General features: G+C 41.5%; 1 protein-coding gene across 3 annotated transcripts in view; it reads left to right on the top strand.

Annotated features, from left to right (window-relative positions):
* Positions 1-2,733: 2,733 nt before the first annotated feature.
* The window catches only part of gnao1a (guanine nucleotide binding protein (G protein), alpha activating activity polypeptide O, a), a 107,975-nt gene continuing 84,491 nt past the window's right edge, over positions 2,734-26,217 (top strand). For 2 of the 3 annotated variants that reach the window (XM_085780036.1, XM_085780035.1), the window contains exons 1-2: positions 3,424-3,637; positions 4,660-4,702. In XM_085780036.1, the coding sequence (XP_085636162.1) occupies positions 3,520-3,637; positions 4,660-4,702 (161 nt within the window). In that variant the 5' untranslated portion in view covers positions 3,424-3,519. Of the gene's footprint in view, positions 3,638-4,659; positions 4,703-26,217 lie in introns of all 3 variants that reach the window. The other variant, XM_085780034.1, reaches the window with a different exon arrangement.

Raw genomic sequence — 26,217 nt, 5'->3', positions numbered from 1 at the left:
ACATTTGCTGATAAAAAGTAAAAAATATTTAGTTTTAAATGTTAGTTAAATGAACTTCCTCACTAACTGAAGTCTGAGTCTAATTATTAATTAATTCATCTCCCTTCAGGTTTTTAAATTATTAACAAAAGATACACTAACCACGTAGAAACAGGCTACACTGTTTTCTGAAGTCCATGGATGACCCAGATGGATACAGAGGCAGAGGCACCAAAACACTTCACCGCAGCCAAAAGACTTTCTTTTTTCTTTTTCTTTTTTTTGTCTTTGGTGATGCCACAGATATAAAAAATTAATTTCTATGAAAAAGTCAGATGGACAGTAGATATCGCCATCAACCACCAGCCATTATTATAACCACAGAGAGAAGGAGGAGTCATTTTAAAGAGCCAGTGCATTGATCTTCCTGGTAAAGTCAAGTTTCACAACAGAAGATCCAGCTCTTTATCAATGTGTTAACTGGTGAGAGACTCAATGTGAGGATAAAAGATAATGCACATTCAGTTGATTTGTTGTTGTTGGAGCTTCTTGTCTGGACTGGAGTATTACATTTGATATGCAATATGATTTACAGTGACCAAACAAACAGCTATGGGAAAGGAAATGTACTCAAGCACTCCACGGCTCACCATAAACTTGAAGTAATATCTAAGTGATTGTGTAATGGAAATGACTGCAAGGGAGTTTTTTGGTTCAGACGAGAGTTGACACACACAGACAGAGGAGAGGGGGTTTTTTTGTGATTGAAGGTTTCAGTGGAGTTTTGATATAAATATGAAGATAATCAGTGTATCATCGATGTATAATGTGCTCCTGTCTGTCACATCATGGATTCAATGAGTAAATCATCCCATGAACTTTGCGTCTAGAGATTTGGTTTCATTGCTTGTGATGATGATGAGTTATTATCATATTCGCAATGTTGAACCATTTTCCACCACAGATGAGAGAAATTCAATAAAACCTGGAGCGTGAATGTAATGAAAACTATATGTCATGTCAGTTCGTTGACGCTGCTGCTCCCGATGATGACGACGAAGACGACGAAGACGACGACGATGAGAGATGCTATTACTAAGACAACCACACTTTCCACTTAGAGAAATCCCATATGATGATGAGTCAGATTGTGTAAGTACAACAAGTCACTCTGTGTAGCCTTATGAAGCAGCTGCTCCTCCCAATATCTGTAACTCTATGAGCTCATGTTGATATATTTGAATATTTGCACCAAATTGAGACGTTTCAATCTGGACTGATGTGGAGGACACGCCCACTGACACACTGACCTCAGCATCACTAAAGCTGCGACGGCCTCATCGTGGCTGGTTTAAAGAATTAGGAACCAAAACATTATTGGAACGATCAACTTGTCAACTCAACTGTCATGTGACCATGTGAACTTCTATTCACACTGAGGTCACATATGACAACGCTAGCATCTCTATTTGCTGTTGATTAAAATATTGCTGTGAGGTGTTAAAAATTAAAAGAGAAAACATTAATTCTCCACTTCTGATTCCTCAAATTGCTCTAATTGACTGCATAACCTTTAATTTGGGTTTATCTAGGTGCTGACAGGGAAACAGTAGCATCCCACTGCTCCTGGTATAAACTATAGCCAAAGTTAGCTGAAGCTGACAAATTCACTTTTTGAGTGTTTTTTTCTCTTTATAGATATAGATCTTTTGGATTAAAATCTTCACATTTGACTCTGATCCTCTTTTGTGAGGAAAACTTTTGTTTTGAGTGTTGACCAAAGGAAACCAAAGATTCACAATCATAAAAAATATTTTTTTTTCATCACAATTCACCTTTATTTATTAAAAATAAATAGATAAATAAATCAGAATTATTACCTTTTCCTTGTCAGTCTAACTATCCAAACTGGAGTGTTTCTCATTATAGGACCACATGTGACTTTCCTTTTCCTTTTGATGTTTACAAAAGATTTTAACCTTACCACGACTTATTATTAGGCTATTCATTTAAAAAAAATAATTAATCTCTTCTTACAATCAATGTAATAGCCTATAGGCTAACGTTATTTAAAACTTTTTTGTTTCACATTTAGGCTTTGCCACGTTACCTTTTTCTTTCTCTCTCTCTCGCTCTTTGTTTGTTTGTTATCTTTTTCTTTTTAAGATATTTCAAGGATTCAGACTTCATATTTTGTAAATCACATTTTCATTTTGAATTAAAACTTTTTTCCCCCCTTTCACAATTCTGACTTTAATCTCTAATGGCATTGGAATTGATATAGCCTATATATATATCATATATATATATATATATATATATATATATATATATATATATATATATATATATATATATATATATATATATATATATATATATATAGCCTATATATATATATTTTTTTTTTTTATTAGGCTATTTTATTTTAAGAAAGTTTGTTTTTTCTTTTGCACAAATAGTTAGGCTACCTGGCAAATGTTTCCTTAACCCCCCCCCCTTTTTTTAATTTTATTTTTTATAAATAAAGTCCAAACTAAGAGGAGCAGCCGGTGTCATCAGTGTCCACCACCACCACCACCACCACCAGCTCCTCGGTGCACCACCAGGCAGCGCCACTGGGAGAAGCTGCTCTCTCTCTCTCTCTCTCTCTCTCTCTCTCTCTCTCTCTCTCTCTCTTACCTCTCTCTCTCTCTCTCTCTCTCTCTCTCTCCACACTTTTTTCACAGCTGTGACGTCAGCAACCAGCAATTGAACGAATGAACTACCGACGGACCGACCGAGCCCCTGCCGGAGTTACCGGGAGGCAGTAGCGACACACAGCGAGTCCCGAACCGCCGCCAGCACCGGAGGAAATAAAGAAAAACACAGAAAACCTCTAACTCATAACGGAGGAACTAAAGGTCCAGTGAGAACCGGACGATGCCCGCCGCCCAGTGAGCACACGCCGCCGACCAAGAACTGAGAAGAAGCAGAAGGAGAGAAGAGAAGAGAAGAGAAGAACCGTTCCCGTGATTTACCTACAGAGCAGAAGGAGAAAAAACGCTGAAAACGCTACACGGACGCACGGAGCAGCAGCAACACCAACAAACCAACTGCGGAGGCTTCGTGCTTTTTATTTTATTTCCCTCCACCTCCACCTCCACCACCACCACCAGCACCACCACCACCCCACTGTGGATCAAACCGAGTGGATCCTTGATTTAAATGCTTTATCGGCGCCGTCGCGACACAGAGGGAGCTGCTGCAGAAAGAGACTGAGAGGGAGAGGGATCGAAGGAGGAAATAATTACCTAAGCAACACGTTTTAAAACATCCAAAAAAAAAAAAAAAAAAGGATTTCCTCTCAGCTTTTTTTTTTCTCTTTTGGTTTTTTTTCTCCCTCCACGCACAGAAAAATCCACCTTTTTTTCTAATTTCTTTTTCTTATTCCACCTCCTCTTCCTCCACCACCTTCTCCTCCTTCCTCCTCCTCCTCCCTCTTTTATTTCTTCCGTGGATCCCGGTACCGGTAACGCTATCAAGCTGTGTTCTCTAACCATGGGATGTACTCTGAGCGCAGAGGAGAGGGCGGCTCTGGACCGGAGCAAAGCCATCGAGAGGAACCTGAAGGAGGACGGCATGACCGCGGCCAAAGATGTTAAACTGCTGCTGCTCGGTAAGAGACAACCCCCGGTTCGATTCCCTCCCTCCCTCCCTACCCACCACCACCAAAAAACCCACCACCAATCTCTCCCTTGTATTGTACTATGGGCCTGTATTGTAGCTGCCATGCACAGCACACAGGGCCATGAAACGCTATGAGAGTGAGGAAAGGTGTGGTGTATAAGGAGGAGGAGGAGGAGGAGGAGGAAGGGTGGTGGTGGTGGTGGGCGTTTGGTAAGACATGACCCACTGAGGATATACTGCTGGTAATCAATAATATATATATCTATTAAAACACCAGGTAATTAACAATATGATCAGGAGAAGAAAAAAGAAAAGAAAAGAAAAGAAAAGAGGAACTGGTTCATATCCTCCTATTACATCACATCACACCCAGCTTCCTCTACCAGTAGCCTATTATATAGCTTATAATTAATGTAATCAATTAAAACATAAACTAGGTGGGTGAATATGTATATGTATATGTAAAATGTGAAAATGATCAATATGTAATCAATAATATATATAGACAGGTGGAGGCTTCCTTAACTGCAGATGGATGCTATAGGAAAAAGATGGCAGTATGCAGCAATGGAGGCAGTGTGGAGTGGTGAAGGTTCATCGGTGTGTGTGTGTATGTGTGTGTTTTTCTTTTAAAGGGGGGGTGGGATATTGATTAATTGATTGTTTATTGGGGAAGTGAAAGGGGAGGGGGGGGGGGGGGTTATCTATTAAGATGGTCAAGTTAAAAGATGGAGGATGGAAGAAGAAAGGGTGCAGCCACTTTCTCCATCTCCTTATCTCCACCCTGCTGCTGCTGCTGCTGCTGCTGTCGTCCTTATTCACTTAGGTTTTTAAGAGGCTGATTCTCCCTTTCTCTCTCTCTTTCTCTCTTTCCTTCCCCACCCCTCCCCTCCCCTCTCTCTCTTTCTCACTCTGTCTCCATCTTGCTGTCTTACACACACATACACACACACACACACACACACATGCACACACCCTGTTTACATTGTCTTCTTGTCTCTCATCCCTCAGGGGCTGGAGAGTCAGGGAAAAGCACCATCGTCAAACAGATGAAGTAAGTCCTCCAATGAGCACGGTCTAATAACCCTATAGTGTGTGTACATATCTGTGTGTGTGTCCCTCTTACACTTCTTCTTTATGTCTCTTACACACACACACAAACACACACACACACACACACACACACACACACATGGTTGCATCCACCTTTCAAACATCTAACATCTTAACATCTCACCAAGCCGATCCCTCGCTCTAACCCTAACCCTAACCCTAACCCTTGTTAAACAGCTGATGTGTGTGGGTGGGAAGATGTTGATGATGTTGATGTTGATGATGAAGACGATGATGATGATGTGTCAAATTGGGTGTGGGGATAGAAAAAGAAAAGACAAGAAACATAATGCAGGTGCAGTGATTTGCTGTGCAGCTGCTGCTGCTGCTGCGTGTGCATGGAAACTGGAGAGACTGATCTGATCTCATGTGTTGATGACGAATATCGCTCAGGTTCGATAGATGTTTCCTGTTTTTAAAAGATCGGAGGTGTGGCCATGTGTGTCACAAAAAAAAAGAAAAAAAAACTTGCTGATGGGAATTTAGATGTGTAATTGATATCATGTAGTAGTGATGATGAGGGTATAGGAGCAGATCCTGTGTCCTTATACCCACAACGTCAATGGTTGTTGTGATCTCAGGTGTGTAGGTTGTGTAACTGATGTCTGTTATTGTGTATTTATAAAATGGAAAGGTGAAATCCGGCGATCTGATTGGTTGTTAGCCGTGGTATAATGAGCATATACCACGGCTACTATTCTAAAGCCTTATCACAGCGTCGGCTATCACTCTCCGCATCAGGCACGTATGACTGGTATGAATGGAAGTTGTTGCCATTTATCCATGACAACGGACTGTTGCAGTCGGTAGCCGAAGACAGTTGATGTTTTTACGATGTTAAAAAATGGACTAAAGTAGTTGAATTCACATGTTTAACGTTAACTTTCACCCCAGAGAGGGTTAACAGTGGTAGAGGGGATTGAGCAGTGACTTTCACCTGAAAAAAAGCGGAGGAAAAGACGAGAGCTACTTGGAGCTAACGTCTGGAGAGGTGGGACTATTTTTTTCACAGTGAGGCTATTTTATTGGATAATAATAATAATAGCTATTTCTGGTTGAATAAAACTACATGAAATTGATTGCGTATTTCATATTGTCATTGTCGGGCCGAGCAACGCCCCTTAGCCGTGGTATAGGCTATAGGTATATACCACGGCCTGTCGTGATATAGCCTATTGCTTAAATATTAGTAATATTAGCTATTACCTTGTTTTAAATGACCACATCCTACATCTTAGCAGCATTGGTGATTGGTTCTGTGTTGGGTTTATCCATTAGTCGACATTTCTGTAGTCCAATTATCATTTAAATTTGTTTTATTCCAACAAAAAATACCACCAAAAACTAATTGGTTCAAGCTTCTCTTTGTCCGCTGGAAACAAAAAGACATTTTAAGATACCACCTTGGGCTTAATGGGATAATTGAGAAGAAATAATTGAGCTGCAGACAGACCCGAATATTATGTTTTGACCCAAAATATGAAAGCGCTGCTCCTTTTTTGTTATGGCAACATCAGGTTAACCAGTGGCTGTTGTAGTCTGTAATACCTCTTATGTAAAAGGCCGTGTCGCCTATTGGCTGTGTGTGTCAGTGGTTGTTGGATGTACAACACCGACACCACAGTAGGCTACTCCTGTTTCAGCCCTGTAGGGATTTAACACGTACCTGTGGTTCTTAGCACTGACTTTAGTTACTTAATCAACGGTGTCTGATGATCACAATCCTATAGGGACTTATCTGTGCTACTTAGTGAAAAGGCTTCCAGCAACATTTTCATACTTAAATAGCATTTTTGTATTTACTGTATCACTGAGATAATCCTATAATAAAACCAAGAGGATTTACTATAGTTCTTGCCCCCCCGCCCCCCGCCCTCCGCCCTCTCCTCTTCCTCTTATCCCCCCGTCCTCCCCACATGTGTCACTTTATCTGTAATCCAGTCATGTCATATGGTTTTTCTCGTCTATCTCGACAGCTGAGTGTAGTTTTAGTTGATAATAGGCTTTGTGGTCGTGGTTGTGTGTATGGTGACACATCACAACGACATGGGTCAGTGGATCCAGATGAGACACCCTCCCTCCCTTCCTCTCTTTCTCTCTCTCTTTCTCTCTCAGCTGTTAATGGTCAATCCGGCGGCACATGCACATGGAGCACGCCGACCGACCCACTGAGGAGTATGTTGTAGAGTAGAGCAAGGCCGTAACCTATAGAGCAAAGGATGTATTGATCGCACTGGACTGCTGTAAATCACACAGCTACGTGAGTCAGAGGGATGTAAATGCATGTTAATGGAGGAATGGTGCATACGAGTAGAGGAGCTTATTATGGTGGTTATTACAGGGCTGCAGATGTTTGTGGCTTTCCAGCTGAGGCACCTTTATTCCTTTTTATTCTAGGGCTGCACAAAATGCAGGAAAAAAACATCATATTGCTATTGCAAGTCCAGCGTGAACGGTCTTTTTGTTTTTTTTTTACTGTTCATTTTCACTTAAAGAAATATAAAATATAGCACAAACATGTCTTGAGAATATGATTGGCTGGTCAGGTTGCCTCTGTAGCAACTTATGATGCCAAAAAAATGCACAACAGAGAGGTGACACTTTTTACCTTTATCAAAAAAGTGCAGCTTCTGACACTTGAATATTGCATTTGGCCGAATTTTTTCAAGATTCAAGATTTTTATTGTCAATTCAACCACATGTACCAGACATAGCAGATGAATCGAAAAAGCCGTTTCTCACTGTCCCACTGTGACAGAATAAAATACAATACACAAGACAGGACATTACCTAACGCTAAAGTAAAAATGAACAAAGTGCACAACAGATAAGATACGGTATGAACTGTTTTACGGTATGAACTGTATTGTGGTTTTGATTACATTGCAATTAATTGCCCTACTTCATTCATTCATTCATTCATTCATTCATTCATTCATTCAGATCAGCTGCCAGTAATGCAGCAGCTACTCTTCCTGGGCTCCACAAACAGTAAATGATACATAAACTACGACAAAGTTAACATGAAACAAACACAACAAGATATAGAATATACAATTTAATTAAAGGGATAGTTAAACATTTTGGCAAATTGGCCCATTGCCATAATCCCTATACTAGTGTTAGCAGAAGGTTCATTACCTTTAATTGTCTGTACAAGCTGTTTTTAGAATGGCGGAGCAGAGCCGCGAGCTGCTCAGAGCTACGCTACGGAGGCTAATGGGATTTCTTGGTTTCCCTCATTAAACTCATCAAATACACAATCCAACAACTCCAAAAGGCTCTGGTGGACAAGTTGTGACCTGCACATTCACCACGCTATGAGATGACAATAACAGAACGTTACCAGACCGAGTTGTTTTAGAGGTAAATTCATGCAAAACTGCTGATGCGTGTTTTTCCAGCAAGCAGTCTCTGCATTTACCTCTAAAACAACTCTGTCTCGTAACGTTCCAATTGCCAAAATGTTGAACTATCCCTTTAAAACATCTTAGGCATGTAAAAAGTATCACAGTGCAAGCACATGTTCCTATGAATTGGTGTCAACCAATCGTAGTTATTCAGGGATGTTATTTGTGTAGCCTTTACTGTAAAACTGGCCATACATTTACCACCCATACAACCTATTGTTGCCAATGCTAATGCTTGAGAGGATGAAACTGGTTCTGAACCAGTAAATACCGAAGGACAGCAGAGGCCACACATCTGTTTGCACAACAGTAAAAACAAAAGTCTGGAATAAGTTCTGGACTGATGCTAAAAACAGAAAAGAAAATCCCCTCCCCACCCCCCCACCACACACACCAATAAATGCATCTGACGTTACATAGAGGGGGGAAGCAGCTTTTCAAGTGGTGGACAGCGCCCTGCATGGGACAGCGCCCTGCATGGGAAGCCTTTATGTTGTGTTCAGAGAGACGCTCGGTTATTTCCGGAGCCGCATCAGAGGAGTGGAAAGCCCTCGCTGCATCTTCCTTCACAGTACTTTGAACATCTGGGGCGTGCTCAAGTGACCAACTGTGAGAGGGAAAGAGATGGAGACGAGTGGATTAGATTTAGATTTTATGGTGTGTATGGTGTGTTGTGTATATGTGTGTGTGTCACAGCTGTGCGTTTGATATCAGTAAGTGGAAGTAAAGAGTCTGTTCCCGCCCTGTACAGTACAGTACAGTACAGTACAGTACAGTGGGAAGATGTTGCAGCGATGGGTCGGCTCCACGAGGACTTTTTGGTTTTTACAACGTGCGCTGGATAAAATCATCGACCATGAGACAGACAGGACAGCGTGTCAAAACACAAACTTCTGCATGCCTATAATTCTCCTTTGAAACACGGATAATAATTAATATTATTGGATGATGCAATCGCTGTCGAGTGGCAATAAGTCATGACAAAGCACTGATAACAAATCTACTGGGAGCACAAGTGCACTTCTCTCTCTCTGTGTGTGTGTGTTTGTGTGAAAGAGAGAGGCTGGGTTACAGTTGTGTATGGATGAGTGAATCATCAAGGTGTGAAGCCGTGGTCTAATGCTGGATTACATGTGTAAAACAAGAGGAGAGAGTGAGGAAAAAACACATGCAGAAGCGTGCAGAAACATGGAATCTAAAAGAAAAGTGTATACATGCATATGATATATATTATATAAATAGAAATATATATATGAGCCAGTGTCAGTGAGTGTAATATTTGGGCCATCAGCTCAAGGGATCAGGTCATGTGTGAACAACATATCTTGCACAGAGCTGGCTGTGCACTTGTGTGTGTGTGTGCAGGAGACACCATCTGTTTATGGAACCTGTGTGTGTGTCTGTGTCTGTGTGTGTGTGTTTAGACGTGTGCAAAGGTTTCTCTACACTGCCCAGCTGGCAAACTGACCTCTCCAGCAGTGCTCTGTGTGTGTATGTGTGTGTGTGTGTGTGTGTGAGAGAGAGAGAGAGAGAGAGAGAGGAAAAACAATTTAAACACAGTGATATTTTCCTATAAGTGAGCAGCAGCAGCAGCAGCTCTGAGGAAGCTGCTGTCACGACACTTAAGAGAGTGGAGGTGTAAACACGAGAGCTTCTTGTATATTTTAAAAGGGATATTTCAACATTTTGGCAAATTCGCCTATTGCCATAATCTCTATAGTTTTAGGAGTTACGTTCATTACTTTTAATTGTCGGTGCAAGGTGTTTTGAGATCGGCGGGGAAGAGACGCAAGGTGCACAGTATTTCCACGTTTCCCTCATCAAACTAAATACACAATCCAACAACTCCAAAATGCTCTTGTGGACAAGTTGTGACCTGCACATTCGCCACGCTATGAAATTATCACATGAAGCAAATACTCAGAACTTACTTTTGAAACCACTCCGCCCAGCAGCCTTGTCTGAAATGTAGTTTCGGTTACGCATGTGCCTCGAAAATCGAAAACAACTCTGTCTCAAAACGTTCCGTTATTATCTCATACTGTAGCGTAGTGAATGTGCAGGTCCCAACTTGTCCACCAGAGCGTTTTGGAGTTGTTGGATTGTGTATTTGATGAGTTTGATGAGAGAAACGTGGAAATATCTCAAAACAGCATGCACCAACACTTAAAGGTAATGAACCTAACTCCTAAAACTAAAACGCTTATGGCAAAATGTTGAAATATCCCTTTAAGTGAAGCCTCCTCCTCCTCCTCCCTTTCGCTTTCAAAGTTGCTTCTTTAAGGGCAAAAACTCCAGAGATGGGTGTAACTGTACCATGAAAGGAATTAATTATTCCTGGTTAACATGCCCAGAAGTCATGGGACCTCTTCAGAGATTTGCCTCATTAGCCTGCGATAACTAGCATAATGTGTTGTGCTAAACAAAAAGTGGTATTTCAAACATTTTCCAGTCGCTGTGTTTTAAGTTCTTTGGTTTAAATTATTTGTTATTTGGTTTGCTGGTTTCTTTTTCCATTTAGTTTTTTTTTTTTTTTTTAAATGAAGATCAAATAGAGCAAAATGGATTTCCAGGAACAGGCTGAGGAAAAAATGTTAATGAACAACAACAACAGCTGAACATGACCCTTTTTTTTTTTTTTTTTTTTTAAAGAAGGAGGCGAGTTAAAAGCTTCCAGTCTAAATACTTGACATCAGGTATTTATGTTACTTCATTTTCCCCTCAGTGTCGTTAAATCTTTTACACAGTCTTTGCACTGCAGTAATGGAGGAACATGTTACTGTTACTTTAAAAAAAAACTCTCCGTGTTGATATCAGTTGTTGATGTGAACCCAGAGTGAAACCTGCGACCTCTCTGAGCCACAAAAAGAGTCATAACATCTTTTATTCCCCGATAAAACTCCAGGTCATTTCTCCTTCAATCATTAACAGTCTATAAAACGACATAAACTGTGAACATGCGACGTGATAAACGCAGCGTACAAGTGCAGGAGAGCAGCAGCTGAGACGACCTCCACTAAAGATGGGATAAGAGGTTTTTTTTTGGGTTGAAACAATTAATCAATGATCTGAATCTAAATCTGCATCCAGTATCGGTGCTTTTATTGTGAAAGTCCTGAGAGAATAATGTGGTCCTGCTCTGCTCGCTGCCATTCTTCACCCACAATCTTCTCTTCTGTTTAGTAAATGTGTCACAACCAATCACACATTTTGCGTCGCTTCCATGTGGAGCATTCGCCTTGATGTGTCTTATGAAGAGCTGTATTTAAGTATCCCACCTCGGATTTGCCTCGTCTCTTGTCCTGCAAATGGACGCTGCAGAGCACCGAGCATTTAAAATGAAATATGTTATAATATAATGATGCAACCTGTGCAAGGAATCTGGAAATAGATCACAGGCCAAAGTGAGACTCTCTCTATGATATACAGTATGGTTGTCAGTTTGCCTACTTCTTTAACCATATGCTGCAAAGTATTGATGCTCTTGATTGGTGTTTCTGATATTTTAAATCCAGCTCCAGTCTGACATGAGTCATCTGTTGGTGTTTTGTGCATTTTGGCAAATCGGCCCATTGCCATAATCCTTATAGGTTTGTTACCTTTAATTGTCGTTGCAAGCTGTTTTTAGAATGGCGGAGCAGAGCCACGAGCTGCTCAGAGTTACGCTACGGAGGCTCATGGGATTTCTTGGTTTCCCTCATCAAACTCATCAAATACACAATCCAACAACTCCAAAACGCTCTGGTGGACAAGTTGTGACCTGCACATTCACCACGCTATGAGATAATAACAGAACGTTACGAGACAGAGTTGTTTTCAAGGTAAATTCATGCAAAACCGCTGATGCGCGTTCCCGTCTGGGGCAGTTTTTCATCAAGCAGTCTCTGCATTTCCCTCTAAAACAACTCTGTCTCATAACGTTCTGTTATTATCTCATAGTGTGGTGAATGTGCAGGTCACAACTTGTCTACCAGAGCGTTTTGGAGTTGTTGGATTGTGAATTTGATGAGTTTGATGAGGGAAACCAAGAAATCCCATTAGCCTCCGTAGCGTAGCTCTGAGCAGCTCGCGGCTCTGCTCCGCCGTTCTAAAAATAGCTTGCACCAACAATTAAAGGTAACAAACCTACTGCTATGACTTTAGGGATTATGGCAATGGGCCAATTTGCCAAAATGTTGAACTATCCCTTTAAAAGATTTGAGCTTTAGGTTTGTAGTGACAATATCTGTATTGTTTTGTATCATGTGGAATATTTACTAAATAATGCGTCACCAACTTAACATTTTACTATCAAAGATGAGAAGCTGCTGGATTAATCACAACCAAAAACTGATGCAACATGTGGGATTGTTGTTCCAGCATTGGAGAAATGAAATATCAGTCACTGGCTGTGCAGCACGTCTTTACAGGCTTTCACTAACTCTGTGTGGGTGTATGTGTGTGCGCCTTGTTGACATGATCAGGGGCGACTGGCCGAAGGGAGAACAAACGCTGTCCGTCCCTCACGGCTGCACTGCTTCCCACAGGCTGTTCCCACAGTGTGTGTGTGTGTGTGTGTGTGTGTGTGTGGTTTCTCTAGAACAGGAGATAATTAGGTTTAAGCCTCAGAAGAGGAGAATAAAAGGGGGAAGGGGAGAAAAATGGAGGAAAAAAAGGTGGTGGTGTTTTGTGCAGAGGGAGAGAGACAGAGAGAGGGGAGGAAGGGAGGGGAAGGAGGCAGAGAGGGGGTTTTAATGAAGGACAGCAAATGCCCAGTGTATAGAAAGAAAGAAAAGAAAGGAAGAAAGGAAGGAAGAGAGAAAGAGGAGCAGTCCACAAGTGGAGCTACAAAGAACTGAGCTTAAGGGAGAAAATAGCAAGTTTGATAAAGTGGTGGAAGTGAGGATGGACAGAGGGGAGTAATGAAGGATGTAGGGGAGGGAGGGAGGGATGAGGAGAGAAGTGAGAAGTGAGAAGAGAAAGAAAAAAAGAAAAGAAAAAGAGCGGGAGGGGAGTTGGAGAGTGATACAGAAGAGACACTGAGCAGAAACAACCAGAGAGAGAGAGAGAGAGAGGAAAAAAAATTCAATTTCTTTCTTTTTCTACGGAGAGGGCGAAGTGATGAAGCAGGAGTGTGAAAAGAGACGAGAGAGGAGAGAAGAGAAGAGGGCGAAGTACGAGGAGGACTGAGTGTGAATGAGGTTGGGGAGGTAAAAAGAGGAGGGAAGTGAAGCCATTTTGAGCAAGAGAGAGAGAGAGAGAGAGGGAGAGAAAGAGAGAGTGAGGGAGAGGGAGAGAGGAGGTGGAGAAGGTGTTCTCACTTATTAAGCAAGTTAGAGGAAGTGACAGAGAGAGAGATGAGGAGTCGGCGGCGGCGGCGGCAGCGGCAGAGGGCAAAGGTCGTTTCTCTCCTGGACTCTGTTCTCGTTGATAATTATTAGCCTCTTTTTTTCACAGCGTGGTTGAACACAAGGAAAGAAAGAAAGAAAAAAGAGTGAGAGTTGGGTGAGGAGGGAGAGGGGAGGGGAGGGGGGGTTGAAGTCATGTTGGCACCAACTCAAGTCTTGCAGGAAGAGACGGTCTGTAACTGGTCGTCTGAAACAGTCTGTCAGCCAGATAGTCACCCTCCATTGGTTAAACGTAGCCCCGGGGCGTCGCTCATCACTGGAATGATTTGATTGGCTGCCTCACTGAGCTGTGAAATAACAGCGAAGGCGTCGTGACGATGATGATGATGATGATGATGATGATGATGATGATGATGATGATGATGATGATGATGATGATGGGGGGCCGCTACTAGCACAGTCCACACACAGTCCGTCGTCCACACTGTAACAGCTACTGTATGTATGTGGTGCATGATCGTATACTGTTTGAATCCCAATTTGCACGGGACGCCGGATGTCCAGTCGCACACAAAACTTTATACGACACACAAACACAGAGAGAGCCGTTATCTCAGATGAGGAAACTTCCAATTGTTCCTTCCTTCCTTTTTTTCTTTTTTCTTTTTCTTCACCATGTTTTGTCAACCTCCAACCTCCCCCCTCCATCTTGAACTTGCCTCATTTACCCATGTTCTTCTCTTTTCTTTGGGTCTTTTCTTTCCACATGATGCGAATTTCCACACTGCGTTTTTCACGCTCGGCCTGTCAACAAATACTTTCCCCGGGTTCCTCTGGGTTTTTTTTTTTTTTTAAGAGACAGTTTCTCTAAAGCATTTCTGCAGAAAAGGACGCTGCTGCTAATGTCAAAGCTATGCAAATATTTGTAGAGTGGCGAGGCACCTGTTTGTGCTTATCACTTAGAGCATTGTAAACATTTCACCAGAATTTGTATAACAAGCTTTTTATTTTTTATTTTTTTTAATGATGTACTCTATCTAGACCAGTGGTCAACAACCTGAGCTCTTCCAGAGAAAAATAACAACTCAGATTGTATTGCCAGCTTGACTCCTCTTCACTCAGACTAACAGTATTTGAATAACATTTTTCAAAATAAATGCAACCAAGGATTCGCCCTAACTAGAATTTGAAAACCACAGCTTCCTGTTTTCAGGAAGTTCACTACACACCACACTTTCATTTCTAACTAAATATGGAGTTTCGTTCTAACGAGAGTCGATTGTCATGTGTTATCTGATTCACTTGTGAAGTTGCAACTTATGATTTACCGACACTGATTATTCTTCAGCATTTTTTAAAAATTAAGTTCAACTGTAAAACTGCAAACAGATAATTTCTCAGTGCAGTTTCTGAAGTAGCTACATTTTCTTGTGTGAGTAAAAATAGGAACAGCGCCACTCTGCCATTGCAGCCCACATTGTGGTGGAAGGTGGAACTGCAGCTTGAATGACAGAAGTCAAGCCCCACCCCCTTTTGCATTCTCTCACAGCTGTTACAAACACTTTGTCGTCACGCAGGAAGAAGTCTGTGTAGTGAACATATCATTGAGTATAGACTGGTTTTTCTTTTGTCTCCAGATCTATTGGGAAAGTCTGGATCAGTGGTGTTGCCTTCACAACGATATAGGAATTAATAGAACCACGTCTGTATGACCAGTAATGAGCTGATGAAGCTTTATAGCACCTGTTTTTTGTCGCTGCATGATTCGGATTGATGAAGTCTACCAGCGTAACCCCGGAGAAAAGGCTTCATCTTGTCCGCAGATTAATGGATTAATTTAATTTATCCTCGATAACTGGATCCATTCAGGGGCCTCATTTATCATTGTGGATACACGCTTTTTTACACGCTCTTTCCCCCATTTTGTGCGTACGCACTTTTCTCCGCCTAATTTGGGATCTATCAAACCAAAACTTGTCGGGAGTAAGAGCAAAAATTTACGACCAGTCCGACCATGGCGTACCGGCATTTACACGCTTTTTGAAGAACAAGAGGAATTGGCGACGCCGCTGCTGAGTCAGAGAACTGCAGTATGCGAGGGAGAGAGGAGCGCGGACACTGTTTGAAGTAGCAAGTGGTGGTGATGATGACACCCCCCCCCCCCCCCCCCCCCCCCCCCCCCACCACCACCGCACACGTGTTGACGTCGGCACTTTACATGAAAAGCACAGCGACTCAGATTTTTCCCCTGTGCATTTACACTAGTTTGCTCCTAAATACTGGCTTTATAAAACGAATTTCGTTTTCTTTTGATATCATATTGATATTTTTCCCTTGCATGTAGGCTACACCTCTTCCACAACCAGTCTGTCCAGTCTGGAAAATAATTTCTGCGACGTGCGTGTGTTACGTAGCCAGACTGGACACACACAAGCAAGCAGCAAGCCCAATAATGTCGGCGCAAATCAAAGCAAATGAGAAAACATGATCGATATTTTTTGTGTGAATAATATTTATTGTATTTAACAAAAATGGGTGCTGCCCAACATCATTTTAGGAAAAGTCACAGACTGGTGGACTTCAATGTTTTTTTTGTTTTTTTTATATATAGCTATGCACAAATGAAAATCAAAGTCTTCCAGTGAACGGAAGTTGGGGGTTAGTGGAAAGGGGTGCAAAGTACTGACTGGCAGTGGAAACCCTGCTTTAAATTATTATGACATAATCTAAAATAAGGGGCAGAATAAATATGATTCTTCTTCTTTCTGTTCTGTTTCATTTAGATTTGGGAGTTTTTTGTATTTATTGAAGCCTTTCAATGCAAGATGATGTTTCTGACTGATATTGCCGTGTTACCGTGTATCTCGCTTTCAGAGAAATTCCGCTTCTTCCTCCGCTCTCCGTCCGTCTGTTGTCTTCACCGTCTTCCACTGACGTCATTCCACACGTTTCCAGAGTGCACATGGCTACTTAATATGCACGTAACTGATTTGCATTGACCACATATGGTTGTGTGGGGCCATTTAGGGGGCTGGGTATGAGGCGTGTTCTCATCCACGCTTTTCTCAGGTCCGGTGTGATCTATCAAGGGAAATACCGTGCAGCCGTGTGTACGCGGAGTTTGATAGATCTGAAAAGAGTGTATATTTTTTGGTCGTACGCACATTTTGCCTTTCCGTCGTACTGAAAATTTAAGAGGACTTTTACACGCTCTTTGATAAATGAGGCCCCAGGTCTCGTAGAACTTGAACTTGGTCATTCGAGGACTCCACATCCGTGACCAGGCAGTTTGAGCGCAGGAGGAGCTGAATCGTCTCTCTCCTCCCTGTGTTTGTGTTGTTTATTTTAAAAGACATTAACCTGACCTCCTTGCACAGCCAGGCCAGCTACAGCCGGCCAGCTAGGTCTGCTCAGTCGCGACAGGACCAAACACAGAACAATCGGTACACTGTCTAGTGCCATGGTTCGATTATATCTTGTCAAACAAACACAACTGGGAACACAAATCAGTGAACAGACTCCTCTTAAACTCTCTTCTCTCTCTCTTCTGGAAACATGTGATTGTTACCAGATAGCCGCCCGGCCGCTTTGAAGAAACCTCTGTAAGCCCAGACTGAAGGCATTTATCTTATCTAAGTCAGCGCTGGAAATAATATACTCATTATACAGCCTCTGTCAGCTTCACATAAGTCTGTTATATGGTGTTGGATTAATAACACTGGTGCCTTAACACTTAAGTAGTGTTTTAATTATGTAACAGGCTGCATGAAGTTAATTTCATCGACTCAAAGTTGCTTAGGATTTCGTCTTAATAAGCAATATATCACGACGACAGGCCGTGGTATATGCTCATTATACCACGGCTAAGGGGCGTTCTTTGGCCCGACGCGACGCAAAGCGGAGGAATATGCAATCAATTTCATGTAATTGTTATTCAACCAGAAATACATTATCCAATAAAATAGCCCCACTGTGGAAAAAAATAGTCCCACCTCTCCAGACGTTAGCTCTGCATGTCGTCTTTTCCTTGGCTTTTTTTTTTTCAGGTGACAGTCACTGCTCAATCCACTCTACCATTGTCAACCCTCCCCGGAGGTGAAAGTTAACCTTAAACACGTGAATTAAACTACTTTAGTCTATTTGTTAACGAGTATGTTATCATGGATACAACAAACTTCCATTCATACCAGTCAGAGCGATTGACGCGGAGTGATAGCCTATGATGTGATAAGGCTTTAGAATAGTAGCCGTGGTATATGCTCATTATACCACAGTTAACAACCAATCAGATCGCCGGATTTCACCTTTCCGTTTTTATAAAATGAATTTAAAGAATCAGAAGTTGTTGCTTCGTCCATGTGTTTTGTGCAATGGGGGAGTTGTCGGTCTGAGAAGTGAAGCTCACTTCCGCGTTCAAAAAACTGCAATCCTCTCGGCTGCCACTGGGGGCTGGTGTCAGAAAGCAACATTCTCCATAGACCCCCATGGTAAAATCGCCGATTTTACATCCTCAATAAACATGATCAAAGCCGGGTGTCATCACGTTTTTTGGTCTCAACCGATAGTTTCTACCCCCGCACACACTCTGACGGGGGTGATTTCTTTTTTAACTCTTCCTTTTTACTATTATTAGGTTTAAAATTCTCACATAAATTAGGGCGTGGAAACGTTGAGTGACAGGTCCGGAGACAGCTAGACAGTTAGCTCCTTTGCTAAAGCATCGGTTGGTTGCTTCGAGGCCGGTTGACCCGTTGAGTTAACGCCTCTCCTCCAAATATGGAAAGTACACGCCCACCAAAATCCAACATGGCGCTTTCAGGCCGTCATATTTGAGTCACAAAAACGACTCCCCAAAACCAATGGGTGACGTCACGGATGCTATGTCCATGTTTTTTACAGTCTATGGTTTTGTGCAGGATCCATTGGTTGATCAGTATCTGATCAGCTGATACTCATCATGACATTTAAACTGATGATCTGTATCAGTGTTAAAACTCCTCTCCCCTCTCTCTCTCTGAGGAATAGACAGAAACACATTACAAACGCTTTTAATATCTACACTAGTTCATTTTTTTCTTTTTAGCCATGATAGACTCCCTGTCAATAATCAAAGGCCTGTCAATAACGTTCACTCTCTTTCTGTCTCCCTCTACATTCCCTCTGTCCTTCCCTCTTCTCCTCCTCCTCCTCCTCACTCACTTCTTTATTATATTAAAGGCTGTTTTTGCTCCAAGCCATCTCTCTCCCTCTCTCTCTCTCTTTTCTCTTTTCTCTCTCTTTGGTTTTCCACCGTTCTATGAGACCAGGTCAATATGACTGTGTGTGTGGTCCGCATGCTAATCGGGGCTTCTTAGAAAAAACAAAGGTCTTTTGTGGGAGAAAACTGTGTGTGTGTGTATGAGTGTGTGCGTGTGTAGCTACACTTATACGCAACCCAGAGTGTGTTTTTTCTCCCTCTCCCTCTCTCCCTCTCTCTTTCTCTCTCTCTGTGCTTTTGTCTGTGTGCATATGTTGATGTGGTTGTGTGAGTGAGTGTTTTTTTTGTGTTAGACCTATTTGGCAGATTTCAGCACATTGCAAGACAATGGAGTCTTGTTACAGTGACCGCACTCAGCTGATATACAGTCAGCTGATGGGGGACTGTGGCTGCATGCAGGCCTCGTAGCTGGAAGAGGAAGAGTGTATATTGAATGCATGTCTCTATTTCTGTATCACACCCGAACACTTTGGACTGAGGCGCTATAGAATCAATCCAGCTGTTTTATCATAAAAAATACTGTTGTCGTTTTGTTTTTTTTGACACTTTTTTTTGGACTTTGTCTCAGAGGGGTTGGTTTTAATCATATGACAGGAATTCTCCCAGCAGCATTTTTTGTGCTGCTGTATTGGACTGAGTTATATCGGAAGGTGTTGCAGTAGTTTTTTTTTTTCCTCTTTCCCTTTTTATAGCATCTAAATAATGTGCCCTACATTTCAACACACACACACACACACACACACACACACACACACACACACACACACACACACACACACACACACACACACACACACACACACACAGGTTTATATTCTTCTGTGTAAATATAGAAAAGCCCATTTTTGGCAGTGATTCGATTCTTAAATGTAATTCAGGGAATAAGTAGATGGACAGATTAGTGCCGTTATAATGTGTCCATTGATAAACAGACTGGTACACTGGTTTGGACTAAACCATCAGCTGGTCCCTACTGGTTTGTCCACAGCAGCTCTTTGGGTTCAGGGAGTTTGCAGAGATGCACTTTTAGCACAGTGCTAATGCTAACATGCAAACATTTTTACAATAACAGGCTGATATTTAGCAGGTGATACTTAATTTAGTTAAGATAAGCTAAATTAAGATGAGATGAGAAGAGATTATACATTTATTTATACCTCAATTGGAAAAATGAATGAATAAGTAAATAAGGAACAAGAAAACAAATAAGAATACATTAACAAAAAGTCTAGAACAATAGGATAGGTAAAACTAACATTAGAGTTCATCATAAATGATGAAATACAGGATGCTAACTTTGCTAATTACGACTAAGCACAGCTGAAGTTGAGGAATCATCAAAGGGATGACTGTTAATAATAATAACAATAGTGTATAGCACCTTTAATGCACAAAGTGCAACTCAAGGTGCTTTATAGGGTAACAGAAAAAAAAGTATGACAATGCAATAATAGAACAGTAAAAGGCAATAGAGACAAGATAAAAGCAAACAGTAGATTAGAAATTACATAATGCAAGCAATTTACAGTTCATGTATTGACTAATGAAAAATGACTCTGGATAGTTAAATGGCAAATGTCAACTTCACAGTGACACTAGATGAACGTCAGCTGACTGTAATTTTATAGAAAAAAACACTCTTTGGTAGATGTTACATGGAAATTTATCAACATAACCTTCACGACTAATAAAGAAAAAGAAAAGGAGCAAGTTAGAGCAAACATGAAACCTGGTCTTATAAATTCAATTTGAACACACAATTACAGATGTGTTTTTTTTTTTCCTGAGGTTCATGTGAATGTTCAGATTTCGGGTCGAGCTCCGTGGTCTCCCTGTCTAAGTGCTTTGCTGGGCCTCAGCCAGACCAGAACCATCTATCTAGTATCTCTCTCTCTCAGGAAGCCCCCCTGTTCTCTGCCTTTTGTTTCTGCGAGACGACCGGGCTTTCCTCGGTTGCTATTTGAGGCCATTGAAGTAAGTAACTTATATTGACGCAAGGGGGGAACTGAAGACAGAAGAGCTGAATAATTACATTTCGACCTTGGTATGGGATGACCTGATTAAACCTACGGCCTTACTTCTCTCCTGTCTGTCTTTTACTCCTTCACTCCATCACACAGCGCAGCGTCCATCAATCTACCGCTGTCTGTAACGCAGCAGATGTTGCCCCGTCCAGGCTAATGTTGATGTTATCAGCTGCTTCTGGAAATAACCAACCCACTCCCCCTCCTCCAGGGTCTTTCCCATCATTTCCATCCATGTATCAAAACGTATTATCATATCGCAATTACAATTTAAATTCAGGACTGAAGAGCTGTAGATTTTTTGTGAACATTACTGAACATCCACTGTTTTCCTACATCACATGTGACTATTATTGATCCAATCATGGTCAAGTGATGACGCCCGTGGTGAATTTTAGGCTGGTTTAATTATCTAAAGATGGATAACAAGAGATTTCAGATTCATCCATATTAATACTTGTTTATGGTTTTTTTTATGAGTTTTATGCATTCTCCTTCAAGTCCTTTGGCTTTGAGTCTTCTGCCCAGATTTTGAAATAACATCTGTACGTGATGTGATGAATATAAAATATAAATATCTTTTCGATAAATAAATGGACTAAATTAAAGTAATTTAGTAAACAATTTAGTAAAGAGGGAAAAAAACAAAAACACAGTGCTGGAATCTAAGTGGTTTCTACCGAACTAACCCTGATGTTGACATATAACTGGGATTGTTTGGTGAGTAGAAGTTAAAGAGACCAAGATTCAACTTGAAATGCAATGCAAACAACACATTTAATACACAAAGTCAACAGCTGAGTCATCGTGTACGACCAACCAAAACACTGGACAGAGATCAACATCACAGGAGGCTGAGTATTTGATTTGATCAGCTTAGTCCTGTGAATTCAGAGATGCAGTGTGCAGATGAATGCAGATTTTGACTATATTTGATGATAATATTAATAATAATAATGATAGTGGAAATTATAATATTTCCTTCATTTATCTAGCGCCTTTTTAAACAAGAGTTTACTACTGTAAGTGCTTCGTCATAAAAGCAAAAACATGAGAACAAACCTAAACAACCACAACCACAGGAACCACAGTAAGATGTGAGATGACGTAAACAATTAAAGGGGATAGAAATAATAAAAAGAGAGGTATGATAACAAAAACAACTTAAACCACAGAATGAGATGAAAAAATAAAAACAGATAAAAGCACAAGGAGTGATTTCACACTCTGAAACTGAAATTCAAGTCTTCAGTGTGAAGTTCAGGGTGTGACTCTTTGTGCAGCTGTTGTTACCCAACTGTTAATTAGCCACTGGTTATGACACTGCACTCTCTCTCTGCTACTGTCACACTCGGCTCCGCCAGGTGTCTGTGTGTGTGTTTATTTGTGCAATCTGTGACTGGGGAGGGGAAAAGGGAAGAGGGTTTCTTTTTTTAAAATTGCGAATGGGAAAAGTGAAAGGAAGTTAAGGAGGAGAGAGAGAGGGGTTAAAAAAAGAGGAAGAAGGTTTATAATTAGGGGTGAGGAGGAGTGAAAGGGAATGTGTGAGTGTGATGTCAGGTAAAAGTTTTACAGAGGGAGAGAGGGGGAGGACAGGGGAGTAATAAGGGATGAAAGAGGACCTGGCAGAAGAGAGAAGGCAGATAGAGATAACATGTGACAGTGAAACAGAGAGATAATGGCAGACAGATTTAATGAGGTCTTCCTAGATGTGATACTGAACTGTAATTATTCTGCTCTCCTGTCTGCCTGGGTTAATAACACACATGCATGTGTACGTGTATTATGTGTGTGTGTGTGTGTGTGTGTGTGTGTGTGTGTGTGTGCGTGTGTGTGTGTGCGTGCCCTGTGCACGGCTACGAACACCGTCGTCGTGTCCGTCCCGACTCCCTTGGCACGAGAACAGTCCGGCAGCACATGACCACAAACCTGCAGCCAGGACGACTGCTCCTCTCCCTCGTTAGCATGAAAACACACAGAGGGAAACTCCTCATCTGCCCGTCACCGAGGCAACATCAGAGCCGCTGCATGATTTAAAAAGAACAGGATTTAGTTTCTTTACTATGTGCAAATACTTCCTATACTACTATTTTATTGTTTTTATAATAATAGATAGACAGATATTAAACATTTAAGTGATGAGGAGGATGTGACCATTGATCCAGTGTTATACAATACAACCAGCAGGGTTTTATCAGCATGTATTTGTTTTCACCTATTGATTTTAGTGATATTACTGTACATATTACTCATCATTCATCTGTTTTCACTGGAGCAAAAGGGTTCATGGTGCTTATCTATTAGTTTGTTGCCAAGCCCGTTTTTTTAATTTATTTATCTTTTTTATTGTAGCTTTTATCGACCGACCCAGTTTGAATTGTTTTTGTTGTTGAATTTGTTTCGTTTTAATGCACCAATAGAGAAAAAGCAGAGACATTTGGATGGAAATGTACTTTTTACAGACAGCGACAGAGATATTACTACTACTACACAGTGCTGGCACCGGATTAATAGTCAGTACATCGTCAGAATACATTTATTGGTGATCGATTCAGTCGTCAGGATGTTTCAGTTTTGACTAAACTGACGGACTGTGAGACTGACTGACCGTCGCTTAGAGCCACTTCGCTGTCAAGGCTTAAAAAATAGGTTATTTTTGATTTGACGAAGGCTGAGGGCATGGAGGTGTGTGTGTTTGTATGTGTGTATATGTGTGTGTGTGTGTACTCAGGATGCTGCTGCTTGACCTCAAGGTGTGATGGCAAGTGAGTGGAGCCAGATGACGGAGCAGCTGATGCCTCCGTTTCACTGTGTACGTGTTTGTGTGTATGTGGTTGTGTGTGTGTGTGTGTGTGTGTGTGTCAGTCAGTCGGGGTGTGTGTGTGTGTGTGTGTGTGTGTGTGTGTGGGGGGGGGGGGGGGGGTGTTTAACTGACACCTTCAGTTATTTATAGTTTCTTTTTGTTGATTATCTCCCTCTTCTTTCATGCTCTCTTTCATACCCATTATCACCCATCACGCTGTTATCCCCCCTTTTCTCCTCTTTGCACTTGCTCCAACACTCTCCCAGGCATATACATACACACACACACACACACACACACACACACACTGTTAGTAACTCTGTGCAGCAGTGTCGACAGGAGTTGGTCAGCGTGCACTTTATCATGACTAAGAGCTCTGTCGACAAAGACCATGAAGTAAGTGGATGCACAGCATAGTGATAAAGAACTCATCCCAGGCTGTGTGTGTGTCTGTTAGTGTGTGTGTGTGTGTGTGTGTGTGAGAGTGTGTGTGGCTGTGTCAGGAGGACAAACAGTGTTAGCTAGCAACAATGCACAACAGAGATAAAGACCTAATTGCACAGCGCAGTGTGAGCGTGTAGGCTTTGTGTTTGTGTGCGTCCAACATGAGTAGGTGTGAGGATAAAAATACGAGTGTGGGGGATAATGGGAGACAGAGAGGAGCGGGACCAGCATGTTGTGTTTGATACTGTGTGTGTGTGTGTGTGTGTGTGTGTGTGTGTGTGTGTGTTGTTGTGTTATCTGCAGTTTGTTTTTATGGAGATACTGACCTTCTGTACTGCTGTGTATTGTAATTCACTTAGTAGGAATATCCTTTAGCTTTAGATTAGATAAAATGTAAATGCCACAGCTTTAAGCTCGAGTCCGTCAGTCAGTCAGTCAGTTGACGGGTGCCGCAAAGTCACCTTCAGAGTACAGACGCTTCTTTCCTTTTACATCGTACAGGAACTTGACTTTCGGTGAGTTTTTGTCGATAAATCTTTATCATAAAAGCCGCTTTGTGATGGGAACCCATGTGAAATATGACTGAGAGCGCTGTGCTGAGTCTGACCTGCCTTTGTCACAGAGAGAGAGAGAAATAAAATATGGACTCCAGACTCTGGGACATCACACACATGTTCCTGAGGGGAGGGTTTTGAAGGTCGCACCAGGACCCACAGAGACGCAGACTGGTACTGAGGAGGAGGAGGAGGAGGAAGAGTGGCTGTCATTATTTAATTGCCTATAAGCCGGCCAATTGGCCTGGCTGTTTTAGCTCGCAGGCTAATGCTAATATCTGCTGAGATGGACGTCGTTTTCCTCCCAGCAGCGCAGCGCTAACGGCAACAGACAGACACAATGGAAATCAGACTGATGTTTTAAAGAATGAAACATTATCACAACACGATAAATTGATGAGTAATCATCATCATCTTTTTTCTTTTTTTTTTTTACTAATATAACCAACAAAGCCCAAAGTAAAATGTAACAAACTAAGGACCAAGGACGGATAAATCATCTGTCATTGACTGGGTCCATTTGCTAATTGAATGGTCCGTTTACTTTAACACCTGTAAATCGTGTGCTAATAGCAACCGTGAGTCTGAGTGGTGCCATTAAACCGTCTATATGTCGCTGTCTGATTGATTTTTTGGGGAAAAAAGCAACATCAATACATAAATCACATGTGAGAACTTTACAATACGTGTGCAGTTGTGCATCCTAATGGTCTATTAGCATGTTAGCCTCACTTGTTTGGAGACTGTCCACAAATATATCAACAATTGCTGGTTTCTGGATTGATGGTTTCACCTAAACTTAAACGCCCAAACGCTGTTTAGATAAATTGCAATTGATGGATGGTGAGCCAGCTCCAGAAAGATCTTAAAGTGTTAAAGGAGAATTCCGGTCATTTTTGTTTGTTGTGGTTGAAAGAACTGCCCCCATAGGTTAGCGTTGTCGCTATCCCTAGCACCGTCTAGCCATGGTGTAACTCCGGTTTGCCTGCATCAATTTTAGTCACGTTTTTGCTCCCCCCAACACTGGGCGCCCATCAGGACAACGATTTAGGGGTCAAAAATGACCGGAATTGTCCTTTAAAGGATACGGCAGGTTTTCAAGTCAGGTACCTACATTAGATATGAAACAGAAATCATTCATCAAGAGATCCCTTTCCTAGAGGACTCTTTATATCAGTGACAGAGGACAAAATGTGAGTAGGACGAATCAACAGTTGAAGACTTGTACTGTATAAGCTTCAGGACTGTTCGTTGCATCCTGTCCCTTTTATTTGACACTGAAATAGAGAAGGGCCGTATTAATGCCTGATATGAAAAAGGAGAAATGGTGACAACAATCTCACCAAAACCAAAGTTCAGTTGTAAGTCAGACAACTCTCTGTCACCTTTCAGATAAAGTCCAAAGAGAAAAGACCGCAGCACTTCCACTAATATCTGAGTTTGACATCATCAGGCCTTCGCATCTTTAATCTAATAGCTTTGAATTTCTTCTTGTATCATCGTTTATACTTTATCTCTGAGGTTTACTGCATCTTGTCTTGATTGGTTCAAGTTATGTATATTTTACTAATTTGCCTCCTGTACAGATTTGGGACATGTTTGATCTGGAATAGAAAAGGGGTTGAACATGTGCACCA

This window comes from Trachurus japonicus, chromosome 6, assembly GCF_045865225.1.
Source record: "Trachurus japonicus isolate A0001 chromosome 6, Traja_1.0".
NCBI classification, from domain to species: Eukaryota; Metazoa; Chordata; class Actinopteri; order Carangiformes; family Carangidae; genus Trachurus; species Trachurus japonicus.
Note: the sequence above shows the minus strand (reverse complement) of the source record. Positions and strands in the feature narration are given on the sequence as shown.